Source organism: Podarcis gaigeae (assembly GCF_964106915.1).
Source record: "Podarcis gaigeae genome assembly, chromosome: 7".
NCBI lineage: Eukaryota > Metazoa > Chordata > Lepidosauria > Squamata > Lacertidae > Podarcis > Podarcis gaigeae.
The window spans coordinates 41774726-41796336 of NC_139683.1; the positions used below are offsets into that span (position 1 = coordinate 41774726).

At 40.1% G+C, this 21611-nt stretch overlaps 1 protein-coding gene across 5 annotated transcripts in view; it reads right to left on the reverse strand.

The window, feature by feature from the left end:
• The window catches only part of ASXL3 (ASXL transcriptional regulator 3), a 101734-nt gene that overhangs the window by 18376 nt on the left and 61747 nt on the right, over positions 1 to 21611 (reverse strand). For 4 of the 5 annotated variants that reach the window (XM_083747511.1, XM_083747512.1, XM_083747514.1 and 1 more), the window contains 4 exons: positions 20921 to 21042; positions 9471 to 9588; positions 8425 to 8544; positions 5575 to 5738 (listed from right to left, as the gene is read on the reverse strand). In XM_083747511.1, coding sequence (XP_083603637.1) covers positions 5575 to 5738; positions 8425 to 8544; positions 9471 to 9588; positions 20921 to 21042 — 524 coding nt within the window. Of the gene's footprint in view, positions 1 to 5574; positions 5739 to 6785; positions 6952 to 8424; positions 8545 to 9470; positions 9589 to 20920; positions 21043 to 21611 lie in introns of those variants that run through there. The other variant, XM_083747516.1, reaches the window with a different exon arrangement.

A 21611-nucleotide genomic window follows, 5' to 3' on the forward strand; every position in this document is an offset into this window, starting at 1 on the left:
TGTTACATCCCTTTTCTGCCTGCCTATCGTTTCATCTTGAGGATTCAAACAAATTAAAAGAAAAGTGTTCATAAGTGTCGAGATCAAAAAAACAGTCCCATATAGCATGTGATCTAGAAAACCCAGAAAAGGTTATTATAATATGCTAACAGTTCAACTGAGCAACTTCCATAAAGATGAATTTTTTCAATGGGGTATTAGTGTAAGCTTTGGGGGGCATCAGTGTCCAAGCTGCTCTGTAATTGCTTGATGCCAAGGCACATTTCAAAATCATGCATTGGACTGGTTCATAAATTGTCTTGAATCCTGAAGAAGGACTGTGCAGGGCCATTAAGAAGGAGGTTTGATGGCATTCATAACATTGTACTGATGAACCTTTAAGCTAGTTTTACATACCGAATGGGAAATGAGAAATGATTTTCCAAGTCAAATTAAAATCAAAAGCTGTTTTTCTTCACTGTATTAAACTGAGGATATATATCAAGACAGATTGCAAACGCAGAAGCGTATGTCATGTACATTAAACACACCACATCTAATGTTCATCTTGCTTTGTGAGACACCTATATTGGTCACGGTACATTGGTGTGCCAATAGGAACCCTAGTACTTAATAGGGTTGGAAATGCGAAAAAAGAGAAGGATAACAAACTATGATACAGAAGGTAAGAGGAAAGTAGGAACGCTAGACTATACAAGTACAATAAGTTGGAACCAGAGGAAATGCATTAGGCTCTCTGAAATCAACAAGATTATCTTGCTCATTGATTTCAACGAGGCCTAAAACATGACTAATTACCGTAGATCAAACTCAAGTGTAAATGTACAGAAACTAGGTCAAGTACAACAAAAGAACATTTTCCTATAGGCATACAAATATAACTACTAAAATAAACATGGTACAAGGTATAAGCATGTACTACCAATCAACCAATCAAATATTGAGATTTGGGTGCTCAAAGAAGTGCTATCTCATAGAATCATAGAGTTGGTAGGGACCTTGAGGATTGTCCAGTCTAACCCCCTGCAATGCAGGAATATGCAGCTGTCCCTTACAGGGATCAAACCTGCAACCACACTCTAACCAACTGAGCTGCAAAGCCAGAAGATAGTGCTGATCATCTAGTTTTTGGATCAAGAGCTGTAGATTTAAAACTGGCTTCAGAAAGAAATTGAACAATAGAACCTAATTGTACCCTGGTAACCATCTTATGAGACGTGGGTGGCGCTGTGGGTTAAACCACAGAGCCTAGGACTTGCCGATCAGAAAGTCGGTGGTTCGAATCCCCGTGATGCGGTGAGCTCCCGTTGCTCGGTCCCTGCTCCTGCCAACCTAGCAGTTCGAAAGCACATCAAAGTGCAAGTAGATAAATAGGTACCACTCTGGCGGGAAGGTAAACGACATTTCCATGCGCTGCTCTGGCTTGCCAGAATTGGCTTAGTCATGCTGGCCACATGACCCGGAAGCTGTACACCAGCTCCCTCAGCCAATAAAGCGAGATGAGCGGTGCAACCCCAGAGTCGGTCACGACTGGACCTAATGGTGAGGGGTCCCTTTACCTTTACCTAACCATCTTATGCTATCTTAGGCAGGGTAAGAGTAGCAAGCTTATAAAATGTGCAGGACCATCAACAATGAGAACGTAAAGAATAAAGATGGTGTTTTAAATCAACTTCAATAATAATAATAATAATTCCTGGCTTTGAAAATATAGAAAGGCTAAAAATGCTGAATTCATCAATACTGTGGGCCAATTCACACACTGTGCACACCAACATGATGGTCAAGTGGAGGTACACCAAACTAGGCACCTGCTAAAATGGGTAGTTTGACTGCAGCAACACTGCTGTCTTGCAAGGCACAAAAGTGAGTGAAAATTAGAAAGTAACTTAGGTGAAATGAAAGCACAACCTTATGCTGAGTCATACCACTGATCCATCTAGCCACACACCACCTGCACTGACTCTCAGGTAGGTTATTTCCCAGCTCTTCCCACCCATGATCCCGTTCACTCAGATCACCAGAAACTGAACCTGAGTTCTTCTGCATGCAAAGCATTGCGCTCTACCCCTCAGCTGTGATCCCTAGAAAAGCAATGGAGTTGTCATTCCCTCGCCCTACAGCTCACTGCAGCACATACTTAGTTGAACCTTAGCAGCAGGCACAGAATGCAAACCATTCCCAAGGTACTTGGAAATGGAAAGTAACTAGATGTGCCTAAGAATATTTGCAGGTAATCACAAATACATCTTCCCATGAGGAACAAAAGAAGACTGGCTTACAAAACAGTTTCTTGAACATAATGACCTTATGCCAGTCACATAATGACCACAATCCAGAAAAGTGTTGGCAAGAAATTCATCATCTTAGTCGAAGGGAAGTTTACAGTATAGAACAGGCAGAGAGGAAGGAGCTGCAGCACCAAAATAAAAGAGCAGAACCCCTCTGGCACATTCTGGATTGCAGCTAGCACCTTAAACAATTTGTCATTATAGATGGTGATGGGATGATTTATTAAAATACCAGACATAAAAATGGCCTTTCAATATTACCTAGGCATAAAAGCACTTAAGAAGTCACTGTTCCATTCCCACCCACCCCTTTTTAATGGAAGGTTGACTGCTTCTTGTAAAAAAAAAGATAGGGATGGAAAATGTATCTTGGTTACTCATATTGATTTGTAGTCATGTGGAAGCCTAAGTGCTTTGGGAAACCTTGCCACTTGCCCATTACATTAAGGGAACTGATTTTATGGTACAGTAGAAAAAGACAAATTTGGTTAAAAAGCTGACAAGATTGGACTTTGTACCTTCTATTACAGTGAGGTCTAAAAATAAGTCACCCAAAGCTCTGCTGCACTGCTTGGGAAAGTGGATTCTATTGAGCAAAATGTAAGGGCAAGGAAGCCAAACCATTCAACCCAAAGGCGTTTCCTTGATCCTCCATCTGTAGAGCTTGCTTAGCAGGTGAGCTTATCCAGATGTGCCTTTTGCTCAAAATTGCCATCCGAGATCAGAAAGTCCCCTGCCCTTTCTCCATTGCTTGCATTGCTATAAGATAAACACTTTCACTTCTCCTGTTGCTCAATTAGCTTCTATTGTCGGAAAGACTGGCTTCCTGTAAGAGAATATCCCCAAACAGGTGTGACTCTGAGATCCACAATCTGAAAAAGTTCTGCACCTGGGTGGGACCTGGATGTCTGGGTTGAGACTGTTGGCGTTTTGAAGCTTTATACCTCAAGAAGAATGTGTAGCGGTCTGGGGTAGAGTTTTGCCCAATGGATGGAATCTAGACTTGATTCCATCATTAACAGTAAACTGGTTAGAGACTGAAAATGAGATCTGGATTCACTGCACAGGTGCTTTTCTGGAGCCTTTATATAGATTTGTTAGCCAGGAGGCAGAAAAAACTATGTGAAAAGGGTGTATATTGGAAGAAATGTATGGCTGATGAAAACCCATGGTGCTACCCCATCTATAAGGTCACAGCTGTGTCTTGGAGCTACTCTTAGGAGATGATGATCAGACTAGGAGATTGCCTAGATATGAATAGATCCTCATGCCTGTGCTTCTCGGGAAAGCCACTTGGTCGACCAGGATTTTAATAAAGATCCTGGAAGTGGAGGCGAGCCCAAGCAAAAGGGCTCAGAATTGTAGTGGTTCTTCCCCATAGCTGAAATGAGGGGGCCTGTAGTCCTTGGTCTGATGGGAAGTGTAAGTAAGCCTCCATCAGATCTATCAGTGTCAGATAATTCCAATTCCTAAAACAGATCAGGATGGATCACAGGACTTGAAGTTTTGGAGAATGCAGTCAATCCATTTAAGGACAAGTATGAAATAGGTGTCCCCATTTTTTTCTTTGAAACAGAAGAGAAAAGGCATAAATATCCCTCAAATATAGTGGAACACCAGTCAGATTGCCTGCATTTGAAACAAGTGTTGCATAGCTAAGTGAAATCCTGCAATGTTTTGGGTAAGGAGTTGCTGCTTCATTCTTGCACTGACAGAATGATCCTCTTGGCGCCATGCTGAATACAACAAAAATTACTGGTTCTTAAGAACTGGTAAGGAGGAGTTATTCCCTTTAGATGTTATAGCAGTAGCATAGGAAGCACTTTTCATAGTGTTGCTGTATCATTTGAAGGCCTTACATCATGCGGATGGGGCGAACTACACAAGTCCATACTAGACCTGAGCTGAAACAGAGTTTAACCCATGTGACTATAGGCAAGGCAGGTCCAGGGCAGGGCTGCTCCCCATCACATTGCTCTGGGGAAGGGCTCACACAGAAAGCATATAAGGAAATCTGCCTAGACTTTGTTCAGCTGGTTGCAAAGCATCCCCTAGCTTGGTGTCTCCAAAAAAAATTACACATCACTTGGGAAGACAGGTGAACTAATGCCAGTGTACTGAAAGAAGCAAAGATCACCCATATCAAAGCAATGATTCTTCAACATCAACTTCACTGGACTGGTCATGTTGTACAGATGCCTGATTATCGTCTTCCAAAGCAACTACTCTATTCCAAACATAAAAGTGGAAAGCGTAATTCTGATGGTCAACAAAAGATTAAAGACTCTCTCAAGGCTAATCCCAAAAAACGCAACATAAACACCAACAAGTGGGAAACACTGGCCTGCGAACACTCCAGTTGGAGAACAGCCTTTACCAAAGGTGTCATGGGCTTCGAAGACGCTCGAACTCAGGACACAAGGGAGAAATGTGCTAAGAGGAAGGCACGCTTGGCAAACCCTCACCATGATTAATTCCTGCCCGGAAACCTATGTCCCCACTGTGGAAGGATGTGTGGATCCAGAAATGGCCTCCGCAGTCACTTATGGACTCACTTTTAAAACCGTGTTTATGGAAGACAATCTTACTTGGCTACGAGTGATCACCAAAGAAAGAAGAATCAAGAAGCAGCTTGGTCACGGAAGCTCTGACTGCCTTGTTTCCAAAACTCAGGATCTTCTCTGAGCTGTGCTCTGTGTGCTGGCTCAAGGGCTATACAGTTCCCTGCACCTTAAGAATTAGACTCTGTGGGCTTTACACACCCATATCTGACATGTAACTGGTTAGATATCCAAACAGCAAATAAATTATTTGCTTAGCTGTTCAGCAAGAAGTTCTATATTATCAAGCATGTGAATGTTGACATAAAAGCTGAAAAACACAAACATTTTTCACAGCCCTACTCGTATGCTAAGTAGATGCTACAACACTGCTAGGGGATGAATCAATGGGCGGGAAGTGGTCCCTGCACCGCTGCTATAACTTCTATAAGGCACCACAGCCAGATTGAGATTTCATAGTTTGCTGTCATGGCTAACAGCCTTCGTTACACATTTTCTTCTGGAATGTGTCTAATCCTTTTTAAAAACACCTATGCTAGTCCACTTCATGACTTCCTCTGACAGTGAATTCCATAAGTTAGTTATGCATGGTGTTGAGAAGCACTTACTTGTGTCAGTGAGTCTGAACAATATGCATCATGTTAAGCTGTAGAAAAGCAGCAATTACAAAAGAATGCCCATGAAAGCAATTACTGTATGCTTAAAAACAACAACAACCTTACCTGTCTATCTACTTCTGGAAGCAAAAGCAAGAGGTATTGTTGAAAATGCTGAGGTAAGGAAAGAAATGTGTGTTTGTTTATTAAAGCCCTCAGGTTAGTGTTCACAAGTATAGATCCTGGAGTTTCTATGTCAATATCCTCGGCTTTGGTCCATTTCAAGTGTCCTGGATTAAACACACAAAACAAATCAAATCTACCTTTACCACAAATTCAAGAACATTTTTAAAAATCAAAGCTTCACTTATATTTGTTATAATACAGTAGTTTTCAATGTGGTGGAGAGGAGTGCAACCTTATCCCAAAAGTCTTTTGCCTATACATATCATTTCCTCTCTTGCATTTCTACAGCATCCATTCTTCCTTGCATATTTTAAAGGTAATGCTTTCAAAGAAGGAACTAACTAAATAAAGGGAATGAGCCAGTTTCCATTCTCATTATTTCATCAAACTCTTCTGTTAAAACTTCAATTGTTATGCAAAATTTCATAGAAATGAACAAAAATAAATGTAGCTTTAAACAAAATTTGCTTGAGTGAATTTCCAACCTTGCTTTCATCATGGAACTTAAGGTGCCTTATTTGAGATTCCCAGATCTCCCATAGAGATGCTACCCAGACCCAGACATGCTCTGCTTCAGTCAGATGCCTGCATCATATGCCCTCAGACCATGTTCTTGGGTAATATGCACAGTCTGAACACACAGATTTATTCAACCACTGAATAGCCTACTCACATCCCCACCCCTGTAAAAAAAAAAATATGACAGACACTATCCACATATTTTCAAATCTACTTTCTTTCTGCAGCTGTTCTGACATGAATGGGGAACCTGTGACCCTCCAGAGTTGAACTTCCAACTCCCATCAGTCCCAACTAGCATGGCCAAAAGTCAGGGTTGGTGGGACTTGTACATTTAGCAAGCTGTAGGTTCCCCATCCTTTATAAAGAGCTAGAACTTTGCTCCTTTTTAATTTTAAAATGAAAGCTGAAGATAAATTCTGCATAGAATTGTGCAAAATTGGGCATAGGTAGCTTGTGTGAGTGGGAAGTTGCTCATGTCAGCCACCTCTGCCCAAGTTTGGGTGCTTCTCTCCTCCACTGTATTCCCCCATGGAGGATCTTATACTCTCTGGAAAAGTACTTAGGTGTATACAGGGATATATATATGAGGGGAGGAGAAAGATTGATTGCACAAGTGGCCTTCTGCTTACCTGACTGCTAAATACAATCCAGAGCTTTCATAATGGAGATAGATCTCTAAGTTCAACTATTTTAGATGCTCAGCTTAGTTGGTCTTTAAAACATGCATCTAACTAGGTCTGAAATAACATTTTCACACACACACAAATATCCTTGCCTTCCAACTTAGACTTTATGAAGTTCCTAAGAATCAAAGAGGACACACAAAAGAATACTTGATTTTGCAGAGAATGCCTATTCAATAAATAACTTCACTTAAGCATTTACTGTTAGGTTTAAGAAAGTGCACTGGAGCTTCTCAAACATCATTTCTTGTTACTATTTCAGCCAGCAGTAATATATTAATATTATAAAAAATAATAGCAGAAGACAGAATTAAAATCACAGCTAAACAGAGTTCTGTAAGATGTTCATTCTAGCCTTTTGAAGGAATTTATGCTGAAACGCTTCACATTTTAAACAACTGATCTAGAAGAAGAAAACATTGATGGAAAGATTTGATGCAGTGAAGCATCTCAACTACTGGCACAAAAAGACTATTTCTTCATCCATTTACAATCCCTTCTTAAAGATTTCAGTTCAAAGCAACCCACTTGAACTAAACAATGAATCAGCTGCGCTCCAAATATTGATTATGGGCTATAAGGGCCCTTTTGTGGGAACCAAATGAATTGGGAGAACATTAAGTACTTTAATAAATGGCATTTTAAGAACATTTGATAATTCTTATCAGGGAAAACATGTATGCTTCAGAGCACAGGTGTTACCTTGGGTATATATTCAGAATGAACTTGCAAAAATAGGAAATTGATTTTTTTAAAGGATAAACAGCCTCTTTATAAGTCCATTTCTAACTCAGCCAAGATGGCCACTCGGTTAAATCATTACAAGTCAAAGGATTCAATGGAGTACTAAATGTAGCCATCACACTAAGAGGTGAGGAAACAGTTTATTCAGTTACTATTTTTCAGAAGACTAGATACTGAACTGCTTTTGTTTTGCAAACAAACAGACAAATAAAGGAATAAATCCAAACACCTATTTCTTAAGAGAAACAGAATCATTCCCCCCAAAAGAGCAAACTGCTTGCCTTTCTAAATGGTTTAGTGAGATATGTGGCACCTAGGATAAATATCTTCATATAACTGAGCAATAAGGAAAAAGGGGAAAAAACACTATCCAACATGGTGTTTAGATGTCCAACAACAGGCAATGAATAATATACTAGTTTATAAATAATGTGGTCCACCAAGGGGAATATATAATAATATATTATTCCGTACAGGAATAAGGGGGAAACGTAACAGGGGGTAATAATATTTCCCTGTTAGAAGAAGATGAAGCAAGAAACAGCTGGCTGCAAAATGGCCAATTTAGGACAGCTTGGGTCTGTCAGATTGAAAAGGTCAACAGCAGAAAGGCATGCTGGGGGAGAGGTCCCGATAAGAGGGAACTCCTGCAGAGTTCAGAGGGATGAAGGAACAGACGAGGAAGACACACGTACAGTGAGAAAATCCAAAACATCAGAGACACAATATAAAACTTCCTCTAGTGAGTTTACAGAATGTGTATTATTTTCTATAACATAATGCAATGAAGTGACACTCCTCTCCCCTCCCCTCCCCCCGGACCTTTTAGAGACATACTCACCTAAACCAGATTTTTTTAATCTCTTTAAGTGCTGGCTCATTTGTTTTCCAGTTGGAGATTTTTGCCCATGTTTCATTTCTTTATCAGAACTGTCTGCTTCACCATTTTTAGATTCAGATCCTTAAAAAAAAAAAAGACATTACAATGAAGAACAAAAACAAAGGTAGAATTTCTTTCCTGGAAAAAAAAATCAACACACCCCTAAGAATGACATCTTCATCTGCTACACTATTTAAAGGTAATGTTTTCGGCTTGACAATTTGATTCCCTGTCAGCAGAACCAATGAAGCAAAAGCTCATAAATCCATTAAGTGGTGAAAACAAGTTTCTTGAATGTAGCAGTCAATAAAGATGTTTGCTAATCCATTACAAATAAGCCCTCTTCTGATAGCTGAGGGACGTCTTTCAAAATAATCATACTCCCATTATAGGGGGACAAAGAAATAAAAGGAAGAAAGAGAAACCCCTCCCATTGTAAAGTTAATTTTCTCCCATGTCCAGGGAATCTACAATAAAAAGTGACACATATCTGTACAATCTATTCACAGCGAAGAATGTAGCAGCCAAAACTAAAGGTCAGGGTTGCACAGTGGTGATTAGGATGGTGCCAGAACACAAAATCTTATATAAAAAAAAAGGACAACTGATATTGCAAGACAGAACTAAGAGAGTAATTCATACTCTCACAGGAGCTGTGATGGTTATTTATTTTACCCCCTGATGGCACTGCACGCCAGTATGTAGTTCTCTCATTAGGAATCAGCATCCAAAAAAGCTTTTTTGCATTCCTTTAAAGAAGCTGTTTGTAATGCTGGCTGATTTTATTTTATTACGTCTTTTTCTCCCTCCCTCCCTCTTAATAGACTGGAATTAAGTTCCTCCCTTGAATTAATAAAATTGGTCATAGGATAAGAATAAAAAATCCACTGTGTGAGAATGACATCATTATTTCCACCCATCCTAAATTTTGCACGTTATAGCTCTCGCCCACAGGGAGGGCTCTTTTACTAGAAACGGGTGTCGCAGACAGTCCTTTAGCTATTTACCTGAGGGTGAATCAGACTGCTCATCAGACACCTTTAATGGTGTCAAAACAACACGAGGAACAGTCTTGTTTACCATCATTGACACTCCATTTCTTCTTTTCTGCTGCTGTCTCAATGCCTACAAAGGAAACAATAAAACAGAAAAAATATAACACAAAATGTTGTTTACAGGTGAATTACACAAAACATTTGCCTATTATTCAAATGAACCCCATAATATATTTATCTAGCTGCAAGTTTGCCAGGATTCATACTAGTTCCCCTTTATGTCATTTTCTTCAATATTTTATATACAAAAATGCTATATATTGTTATATATCATATGCTACACTGTGAAATAAAAATGGAAAACAAGCTTTTGGCTTTAAAGATAAAGGAAGATGCACCTTAAAATCGTTTTCCAGAACAATTTTGACAACAAAGAAGCATACATAAACTGTTTGCTCTACCTTAGCAGCAGAAACATGAGAACCCATGGAATATGAGACTTAAGGCTTCCAAGTTAAAATAAATGTAAAATAAATATTTCAAACCCAGGCTAAAATGTGTGTCTGAACATCTCTTGCAGGTGCATCTTCTCCCATATACTGCTCAGTCAATCAAGTTAACACAGTGTCATCAGTATGTACAGCATGTAAGGGCTACAGTATTGATGCACTCACTCAGCCGTGAGTAGTGCTGCACAAAATCACTGCACATGGCAGGAATCATTTATTTCTGCGAAGGGAATCGGTCCTAATCTTGGAAAACCTTGCAGCACTTGGCTTCTGTCTGCTTGACTTTGGGCATTAACCTTCAGAACACGAACATGATGGTGTTCTGGCAAATCTGGGAGAAAATGATACAAGAATAAATATCTACAAATGGGAGGGGCTTTTCCTGTGTGTTTTATAACTGGATCGGCTACGGGGATGATAATGCAATACAAAACACGAGCAGAAACAGAATAGCTGCCAGGATATTTTGTACAGTAAACGAGCCCAGACAGTAAGGTCAGGAAATATATTAATGTGAGAATTCGCCCATTAAAGAATTTACAAGCACAGATATGTGAGCCGTGCAAGTTAGAACAGATCAGCTTGCTGCTAATACCTGTTTAAAATCTTCATTTTACACTCTCATCTTTGATTTGTGTGTGGGTTTAAGAGAAAACCCTACGCTTCACCAGCGGAGGTCATGCCTAGTATGAATTAATATCCTTTGTTTCCTTATGAGCACTAATGACTTGTGAGGTTAATTTTGTAATTGCAATACAGCTGTAGTCTGCTTAGACGATAATGCTTTGCACACAACACTTCAAAAGACAAAGAATTAAAAACAATTACTTCCTATTCCATTGAAAAATACTCTGCAGCACAAGCTCAGTTACAATGAAAAAAACAGGTGGGATTATTTTATGCATATTTCAGTTACGGTAATTAGAGGCACATGGGCAATGTACAATAAAGAAGAGTTGTTTTAAAAAAGAAGCCACTGTCAACCTTTTTGAATATATTCAAAGAAGGGTATGGTTTCTCTTAACTGCAAGGAAATGTAAACATTCAATGAATAGAAGCTACCACTAATTAGTGAAAGGAAAGGCTACATTTAATATTTATTTTTCATCAGTTAGAAGCCTGAAATATATTATATTCCTCTTAAACTGACCTAACCCTGCATCAAATGTGAATGTTCAAATCCCATCAGTCTTGTGGCAGACCCCGATTTAAAAGACATATTGACATTGATTGCAGCTGAGCACTGTCAGCTTCAGTTGCCTGTGGTTGTTATTGCTAAAAGAAAAATCATAGTGTTTTCTCCCTGAAATGCAGAATATCTACAAGTTTTAGATACAAACTGAAAGGAAAGGCCATTTTTAACTTTCTTCTTCATTAGGGCCACATCCACATCAGGCATTTAAAGCTGTACCATAGCTCCCCGCCCCCCGGTCCCTACTGCACAAATACAAAAATATTGGAAACTGTAGTTTGTTAAGGGTTCTGAGAATTCTTAGGTGTTCTCTATTCCCTTCACAGTGTGACAATTCCCAAAGTGGATTAACAATCAATTCCACTTCACAGGGAACTCTGAAAACTGCAGTTCCAGGAGGGAAATAGGGGGCTCCTAACAACTCTCAGGCCCCTTACAAACTACAGTTCCCGGGATTAGTGATGGGAGTGATGCTATTTAACTTATTTATCCTGCAGTTCCATGTGCTACTATCACTACCAGATTACACTCAAAAACAATACCGGTCCATCCCAGGTCCTTATTAACGATTCAGATCATGGAAGAAACAAACAGTTTCCTGGACATAAAGGTGATGATTACTGGGTGTCAGAAAATACTTTCCAACCTAACTTCAACCATGTAAAATATCAAGTATTATGTCCGCAGAAAATACTGTCCTGACATCTGGATTTGAAAAACAAGACAATCCTCCCATTTTACTTGGTATTTACTATATCAAAGCAGCACGTACATAAAATGAAAATGCATACACTTCCATTTGGGACAGAAACGACAGAATAAAAATAGCCAAATCTCAATTCATGTAGCACTTCATTATATTAAGCAATAGCAGCCTGCATTTGCTATTTATGTGCTGGGACAAGATCCATAGACATCAAGTCACAAGCTGGTCTCCAATCGTAATAAATAAATTTATAGACATCAAGTCTACATGCAAATTTTTTTATGCAGTATAGATCACTCCCACACACAGACCAAGAAAACCCACTACCATTTGCCATAGAAACTCTGTCCCACCAGAAAATGAGGCTTTGGCCCTATGCACACTTCACTCAAATTCAGGGCATACTTGAGTACAGACTGAAGCACAGCTGCACTTTTAACCCCTCCATATCAAGTCTTTTAGCAACTATGTGTTGAACAGAATACAAAAGCCAATGTGTGGATTCTTCACATGTAGGGGGTTCTGCACAATCAGCAAACCCACAAAACCAGGTGTCCCTGCAAGGAGCTCCTGTGATGGCCTCTCTGTACAAACATTTGTGTGCTATGTGCAGTTAAAAGAAGAAGACCTGACATCAGGGGTGGGGCTAAAACCATGCCCACTCCAGCCTATAGTTGAGTATTCCCTACATGTATGTAGAATATAAAAAGGTAAAGGTAAAGGGACCCCTGACCATTAGGTCCAGTCATGGCCGACTCTGGGGTTGCGGCACTCATCTCGCTCTATAGGCCGAGGGAGCCAGCGTACAACTTCTGGGTCATGTGGCCAGCATGACTAAGTCGCTTCTGGCGAACCAGAGCAGCGCACGGAAACGCCGTTTACCTTCCCGCTGGAGCGGTACCTATTTATCTACTTGCACTTTGATGTGCTTTCGAACTGCTAGGTTGGCAGGAGCAGGGACCGAGCAACGGGAACTCACCCCATCACAGGGATCTGAACTGCCGACCTTCTGATCGGCAAGTCCTAGGCTCTGTGGTTTAACCCACAGCGCCACCCGCGTCCCTATGTAGAATGTACTTTGGGCTAATAGGTCTATTCAAGTGTTCTAAAAGCCCTAATGCAATGAGGGAATGAAAGGAAAGGCATGTTAGATCTGCCACTCATTGCTGTCTCCATAACCTTCCACAGACTGGAGAGGTAAAGTCTGAAACAGGGAGCCTGCTCTCTACTCAAATTGACCCCTTGCTGCAGAAGTTATCTTTCCAACTTGTGGAGGATGGTACTAGCGCATGCACACCCTCGCTCTCTTGCATCACACAAATGATTTAGAATGCCTGGACACAGCTACTATCATTCCTACACAACGCAAATTAAAACTAGTATCTTGATTCATCATCACCATCACCAATTTATTCCACATTCAGAAGCTCGACTTAGCAACATCTATTCAAGTCTGAAAACCATTAATTCCCACTCCTCCCTTAAAACTTTCTGTAACATGTTTCATGCAACAAAGAATCAAAGTGCTAAGCATAAAAGCTGAATATGTCTGCAAGGCTACAACCATTTTATTTAACACAGAGTAATAAAACATGCTGACCTACAAAATTACTAAAGCATCTGTATCCTTGACTACATTTCATAAAATCCTCCCACACACAAAGCTCAAATCCCAAGGAAATAAGATGAATTTGTTTATATTAACCTGTATTAGATTCAGGAGCCATTGGCTGATATTTTATATTGAGGAAAACAGAAAATCTCAGGGATGATGCACATTCTGGGCAAGACACGCTCAATAGCAACTCAGGGGCCGCAGGTTCAAGTTGTTATTTCTATCATAAATCTGCTATGTAGCCTTTAAAAATCAGTTTACTCATGGCATTATATACCCTAATTTTCATTCCTCAAGTAATCTTGCTATGGTTGAAGCTACAGTTTGAGAACTGGTACTGATAATGTCAAGGTTGCAGGTTCAATGGGACAGCTGCATATTCCTGCATTCCGGAGGGTTGGAGTAGAATCAGGAGTGGCCAACTTCCAAGAGACTGCAATCCACTCACAGAGTTAAAAGCTGGCAGTGATCTACCCCCTTTGGTTCAGGTCATTTTAGGGGTGCAGGGCAAAGATGCTGAGTTTGTTTTGAGGGAGCCAAAGTTTTTTAGCTTCTTTGGGGGGAGCCACTGATCTACCGGTGATCTACCACAGACCTCCAGTGATCTATCTGTTTATTTAACACAGTGATCACGATCTACCTGTTGGACATGCCCAGACTAGATGATTTAACTAGACTTAACAATCCAGGGGTCCTTTCCTTTTTTTTACTATTAATGTTGTGGCACAGGAACTTCTTCAGCACTCCTTGTTTTTGCAGAAGAAAAGCAATGCTGCTGAACTCAGGTCCTACTTATGGGCTTTCCATAGTAACTGGCTGGACAGTGTGAGAACAGGATGTTGGACTAGATGTACTTTTGGAAAGATCCAGGAGGGCTCTTCTTGTGTTCTTGAATCATATAATGTCAAAGGCCATAGACCAAATGGGAAGAACCCATTCTATAACTTCTCCACGCACCAGCATTATTCCTGCTAGAAACTGAGACAACAACGCCATAGGGAAGAGCCACAACATGAACCTAGCCCAGCATATGTGATCCAGGGCTTCTGATGGTACCAATATGACATGTGAAAGAGCAGGTATGTTCCCTGGGCCATAGGTGTATCATGCCCTGGATTCTAAGAGCCATTCCACACATACTGTAGACTGGAGTGGTGGGATTCTAGACTGTTGTGGTAGAATTCTGGACTGCACCATTTCAGACTGAAGGTTGGGGGGGGGGGAAACGTCACACTTTTAACAAAGAGGACGTTTTAAAACTTCCAATGCAGTTCCTGGGGTTAGGAGAAATTCTCTAGAGGCAGGCAGAAGCACAACATAATTAAAAAAGAAGAATTTAGTATAGGCCTCTCTTGATGTGCTAGTTTAATATATGTTGGGAGCATGCTATATTGTGACATACCCCTCCAGTTGCGGTTTCAAATATTACAGTTGAGAATTATATAATCTCTATCTTCTTTTTAAATTATTTGTAATGTACAGAATGATTCTAGATTCTAAATTATTTAATGCAGGGATTGACAATGTGCTGCCCCTGGGTGCCAGTACCTCCTAGCCATTAAAGGTCTAGGTTAGCACTCTTCAATGATTTCAGACCAGGTATGCATATTTAACCCAAACAGGCATTTGGGGCCCCATTTCTTTTATTTTCTTTACCTTCTGTTTGTATGGTTGCAGTGCTTCTGTTGTGATCTACCTTGCACCAAGCGACCATACAAAGGCTGATGATCTAAGTAACTATTCCCTCCAAAATGCACAATACAGTCATACCTGGGGTAGACGTTGCTTCAGGTTGAGTGTTTCCAGGTTGTGCTCCGCGGTGACCCGGAAGTAATGGAACATGCTACTTCCAGGTTTCGTCGCTCGCGCAGACGCTCAAAATGACGTCATGCGCAGAAGCGGCGAATCACGACCCGTGCATGCGCAGACGCAGGTTGCATTCTGCTCTGGATGCGAATGGAACAGATCCCATTTGCATCCAGAGGTACCGCTGTACATAACAGACTCTTTGCTCTTCCTGCTCAGTTCCTTGTGGCACAGACTCGGCCTCTCTACATTGCACATGGCCTCATACATTGCCTATATGGCACTAGATGCCAGGATTGACACCCATCATCCTATATATTTGGAGCACAGAGGAGGTGCAAAGAGCTTCACTCTGTGAGCAAGCGCAATGGTGGCTGAGGTTGGTGCCTTCCTTTTCCATTGAGGAGGGAGTGATAGGGGGCATCTCCACACCATATCCTAGTCCTCTCTCCCTCTGCTCTTTCCGATGTGGTGGTCATTTTGTGTTAGGCCATGCTCTCATGGCAGCCATTTTGTGGCTGGCACCATGGCACTTTTTCAAAACTCCAAAGTGCAACCCCTGATTTAATGCATAGATTTATCTCAACATGTTCCCAAATGCTCTACCAATAAGTGACCCAAAGTTTACAAACATTGCTATTCCTACTTTTTTACCAAGTTGTATTAACTATAACTGGCTACTCTGTAAAACATGTACAATCACAATTGTGAAGGAATATATAAATATCCAAAAGTTTAAGCTGCAATTTCTTTCTTTCTTATTTCTTTTTTTACAACAGAAAAACCTGATCATATGTTCACAGCTACAAAATCCCTCATATCTTAATAAAAATGACTTATTGGTAGCTTTCCAACAGCGCAAAGAAAACGCAAGCATAAGCTTGGATGTGCAATTTAAGTAGTCATGCCAACTTTCACATCAAGGGAGGCAAAGTATATCAACTTCTTCATATTTTCTTTTTTCTTTTAAAAGGACAAGCATTCACTTTTTTTTAGGGGGGGTGTTAGTATGAAGCTGTTAATGTGGTCAATTGAAAAATGTCCTGTGGGGAAATATTATCTCTTCCACCACAGCACAAAAGCAAACAAACTAACTAGGAAGCAGATTGCACCCTGCTGCTTTTAATGGCACTGCTGTTTGTTATTTCAACAGTAAAACAAGTTTAGAATCAAAACAGCATTTTTCTGAATCCAAGCCGTCAAGCAAGCAGTGCAGAACACCAGAGAACTACCATCTAGTTTCTCTTTAACATGTGTGCTGAACCAAAGTTCAGTAAACAGGCTGGGTAGCACATTTTCTGGTAAGGAGGAATGAGTGAACAATATTTACCCTAGACATATTGCTAGGATGGCAGTTTTGTACAAATCCCTTTTGCCTATTGAACACATTCTCAATTCAGACATTACACCAATCAGATGTTTTACATTAACCAATCAGAGAACCAAAGCAACTGTTTTAGTTTCCAAACATATAGACAACCCATTGTTTAGAATGGCTTGTGGGCTTTCGTTTTTCTATCTGCCCAGACTCCTATTTCTATGGTGCAGCAGCCTAGAGCATGGGTAGGCAAACTACGGCCCGGGGGCTGGATCTGGCCCAATTGCCTTCTAAATCCGGCCCACGGATGGTCCGGGAATCAGCGTGTTTTTACATGAGTAGAATGTGTCCTTTTATTTAAACTGCATCTCTGGGTTATTTGTGGGGCCTGCCTGGTGTTTTTACATGAGTAGAATGTGTGCTTTTATTTAAAATGCATCTCTGGGTTTTTTGTGGGGCATAGGAATTTGTTCATTCCCCCCAAAAAATATACTCTGGCCCCCCACAAGGTCTGAGGGACAGTGGACTGGCCTCCTGCTGAAAAAGTTTGCTGACCACTGCTCTAGAGGCTGACCAACAGCAACTGTGGTTTGTAATACAAAAACACTACTTGGCAAAAATCATGCAATACCATGGTAAATTTTCAAAATGGAAAGGAAACTTACAGAGATTATGGCTAGTTAATTTTGTGTTCACCTGCCACAAAATGTAACATATCTATAGATCTGGCAAGAGGCTGAAGCTGTTATGGAGCAGCTCTGTGTCTTTCCAGTTTGACTCAATATTTGGGACCAAATTTGATTTATTAAAAATGATGTTCTGCCCTGACCCCATTTACTATAATGGGGAATCTAAAAACAGCTATACCTCGTTGAGTCACCAAGAGAAAAAGATTTGTCTGTATTTTGTGTAATATAATTTAGATTTTAGTGTTGTTTGTATAGAAGAGAATAGAAAGAGGTTTGTATCAACTTCAATCAATTTTATTTGAATACTTGAATATTTATTCCAATACTTTTACATATTTAATGTACCTCATTGGTTCAGCAACAAGGCTAAGGTCTTTGGGTTTATGAATGAGGAAAATTGTTGGGAGTTATTAGGTATATTTTTGCAGATGTATAACTAAAAAAGTGAATAATGTGAAACAGATAAATACTGGAAATCCATATTATTTTCAAAGAAGCAAGTTTTGTATAACAGTAAGCTCCTGTGAAAAGTTCTACTAACAGAGAAGCAAGTTTTGTAACATAAAAAGCTCCTGTAAAAAAACAAGATTTTTTTGTTATTGGAACAAATCTCATTGCAGTAATTTATAATCCATTGCCTGCGTGGGTTGTTTTTATTTTTTTGCAAACAAAGAGGTGGGCAGATACACTTGTGCAAACCTCCAGTTGTCATAACTGACAGCTTTTGTGTTGGGCAGAAGCATCCCTAGCCAGGAGCTAAGGGGGCTAAAGCCCTGAGTATGTTTTTTCCAAAGCCTCAGAGCTTTGCTATGGCCTGAGCAGCTGCTTTTCCAAAATGGTGGGTTACAACCCATGGCATCTCATGGTATGCCTCAAGGTGTGTGGGGGCTGTCTCTGAAACCCTGCCACTGAATATATACAGTGGGCTGGTTAGATGGACCAATGGTCTGAATCAATATAATTAATGGTCAGTTAGATGAACTAATGGTCTAACTCTCATTCTGTGAGAGAACCGGGTAGAAGAAGGCTCCTCTGAGTTGGATTATGAGCTCCAACTGTATCCTTGTCCCAGCCAAGAGAGTCAATGGCCTCAAAGAATGCAGCTGGGTCTCAGGAAGGGACTCAATGAATCAGCCTAAGCCCTAATCCAAAGCAAAAGGAAAGGCAAGGAGAGATATCTATAACCCAACCACAAAAACCAAGCAAACTACAAACAATTTAGAAAATCACATGTATAAATGAGGGCACAACTGAAATACATCAAATTTTATAACCACAGGTATTTTAAAATCAATTACCCAATGCACAAACAACAGACAAAGAGAAAAAACTTCTACATGACAAACCCACAATATACAACAAATACCAAGTGCATTTCAACCAAACATTGGTCTACTTGATGAAATGCCACCAAAAGCTGAAATACAAACAAAAGTCTGTGATGACTCCACAAATCAGGACTGCCACCTTCCCTAAGTCTGCCAACTTCAAAAAACCAGAAAATCCTTCCTTGCCTCTGATATATCCCTCTAGCTGAAGGATGGTCCCAGCTGTAACCCTCCAGGTGTTGTTAGACTCCAACTCCCTTCAGCCCCAGCCAGAATGCCTAATGGCCAGGGATAATAGGAGCTGAAGTCCAACAACAGCTGGAGGGCCACCAGTTCCCCATTCCTACACATCTACAAAGTAGATTAGGTTGAGAGACAGTGGTCAACCCCAAACTACCAAGTCAGCTTCATGGATGGGAAGGGACTTGAACCAAGGCAAAAGTCCACTCTCTGTGTACTAGCTGCACTGTTTCATACTTCAGTGTGAAGTATGGATAAGTCTATTTCTGGTCTGATTCAATTTTGCAAGTGCTTTTTTATAAGGTCATTCTGTCCTGTTTCTACACTACGGTAACCTGTGATTTACTTATTTTTTAAATCCATATGAATTTTTTATTTGAATATGTAGTCAAATACATATTTTATCACAAAATATGCATTTAAATGCATATTTTTACATCAATACACACACCTACAAACATATATATTGCTAACATATGTATTTTTGTATATATTTTGAGACAAGAACTATATCAGACAAGCGCTAAATGCTAAAGACATGTTCTGACCTGTATATTCGTCTGACAGGTGGAAATTAGATCAGCTTGCTCAAAAATATGGCCCAAGCAAAATTCTCCTACATTGCTACTTTGAAGAAAACTACTATAAAGCAGGAGCTTGTGAAGGGAACTACCAGTAAAGAGGTGGATCAAGTCTAAATCACCTTGTCTCCTGTTAGTTTCACCCCAATCTAACACTTTTTAAAAAGCAAACATAATTATCACTAGTGTGAACACCTGGAATAGTTTGCCTTCGTTTAACATACAGAGTGGAAAAGGTTTCTGATTCCTTCAAAGTTATTATACTGCAAGGAATCCATATGTTAAAGTCAAAAGAAGAAAAGAAAATACAGCCAGCTCCATATTGCTTCTGGCACTCTACAATGTAAGCAGTTTATTCCCAGAACATGTTAAAGGTTCAGCTCCTGTTATTGCAGAACAGATCCAGTAAGTTAATATTGGGTGGTGAGTGTCACATACAATTGCTTAACATCTCTGTGTATTCAGAGGCACTGTAGGCTATTTGTAGTGGAATGGAAGCACATTATACCCCCATAAAAGCAATAGAAAGTCTGGAGAGAGGATATACAGTAGGAGAACCAACTCCCAACAGCAATTTTCTGAACAAAAATTGCTGCTTAAAGTTCATTCACCTATCAGATAGGATTTACAGTTTTGCATTAAATCAAATCCAGCTGCCTGCATCTGGTAGTAATGAATACCTGTAGCACAAGAGGAAAAGGGTGGGGAACGAGGGAACCTCCTTAGGCCAAAACACAACACATTGACTTAAGCATTCAATATTTGTGTGTACGGGGAAAGGATTATTTCCTGAGATCTGTAATAATCATCATTTCAGACAACCAAAATCATTTTAAAATTGAACAACTTTTCATTGATTTCCTTACCATGTGCGCTTATCCTACCTATATACAAGTATTTGCAGCTGCCTCCTGAATTTTTATGTTAACAAGGTATCTGTAATTGCATTTATGGATTTCTCCTGCAGCCGATTTTGTCATTTTGTCTTGCCTGGCACTTCCTCCACAAACAATTTATGCTGTGTGGCTTCATCTCATCGTTAAAATCCCTCTGTAATGTTTCCAACTATTGCTCTCCTAACACCACAAGCCTCAAAGTGAAAGGCAAGCTCAGATTATTCAAAGGTTCAGAATCCTTTCTAGAGCACCTCCCTGCACCTTTTCCATAGTGAATCATTGGGTGGCCAGGAGCCTCTCTTTATAACAATATTTCCATTAATGTTTAAGTATCTGGCTCTTCACTGCTAGAGGAAGAAAGGGGCGACTGTACTGCACAATAGCAGTACTGGAGATACCCCAGTATCCAGAACCAAACCAGATCAGAACTCATTCAGCACCTCAATGCCAGATAAGCAAGGTAGGCTATAAGCTTAGCTATGGTACCATAAAATCTCACCACCTTTATTCCCAATACGTACATAAATAAAGGATAGCTTAAATGCCCATCAGAAGAAATCTGTGAAGCCAACATTAGCTTACCTGTTTAAGTGCCTTTTTGGTGTGCTGTTGGAAGGAAGACACTAGCTTGCTTTGCATTGGTGCATTCGTAAGGCTTGAGTCCCGAACGGAAGACATTTCTTCAGGTGCTTGCTTAGTACAAACTAAGAATATAGAAATAAAACAAAGCACTGAGAACTGAGGAAAATCAGTCTGCAAATTTAATTTAATTTAGAGATCACAGAACTACCCTAGGAAAGAAAATCTCTGGGCTGATCTGCCATGTGTGAAAGCTGTTGCATTGCAAAGAACATGGAATATCTTCAGGGTGGTTTATGGAAGAACGTGACCAACTGTGAAGTAAGAGGCAACCAGAAACAGCCATTCAAACAGTCACAGATTTGCCTAATGTTAATTCAGGGGAACTAAAGACCTGCTGAAATCATTTTGATCTTTTCTTGTTCCAAGTCGAATCTGGGCCTCTATCTACAAACAGCATCTGCATGGCCACTGGCAATGAAATCACACAAAGCTCCATTTTGTCGAGACGTAAATTTTAAACTGTGTACTGCCAACACATGCTAAATCCAGTGAATGTCTTGATACATACAAATTAACATCTGTGAACTGTCTTTCACTGCAATTTGAAAATGTACTCTGTTCTCTGCAACAAAGTTCAAAACTAAGCAGGACACAATAAGGAGGAAAATGGCCAACTCAAGAAGCAAAACAT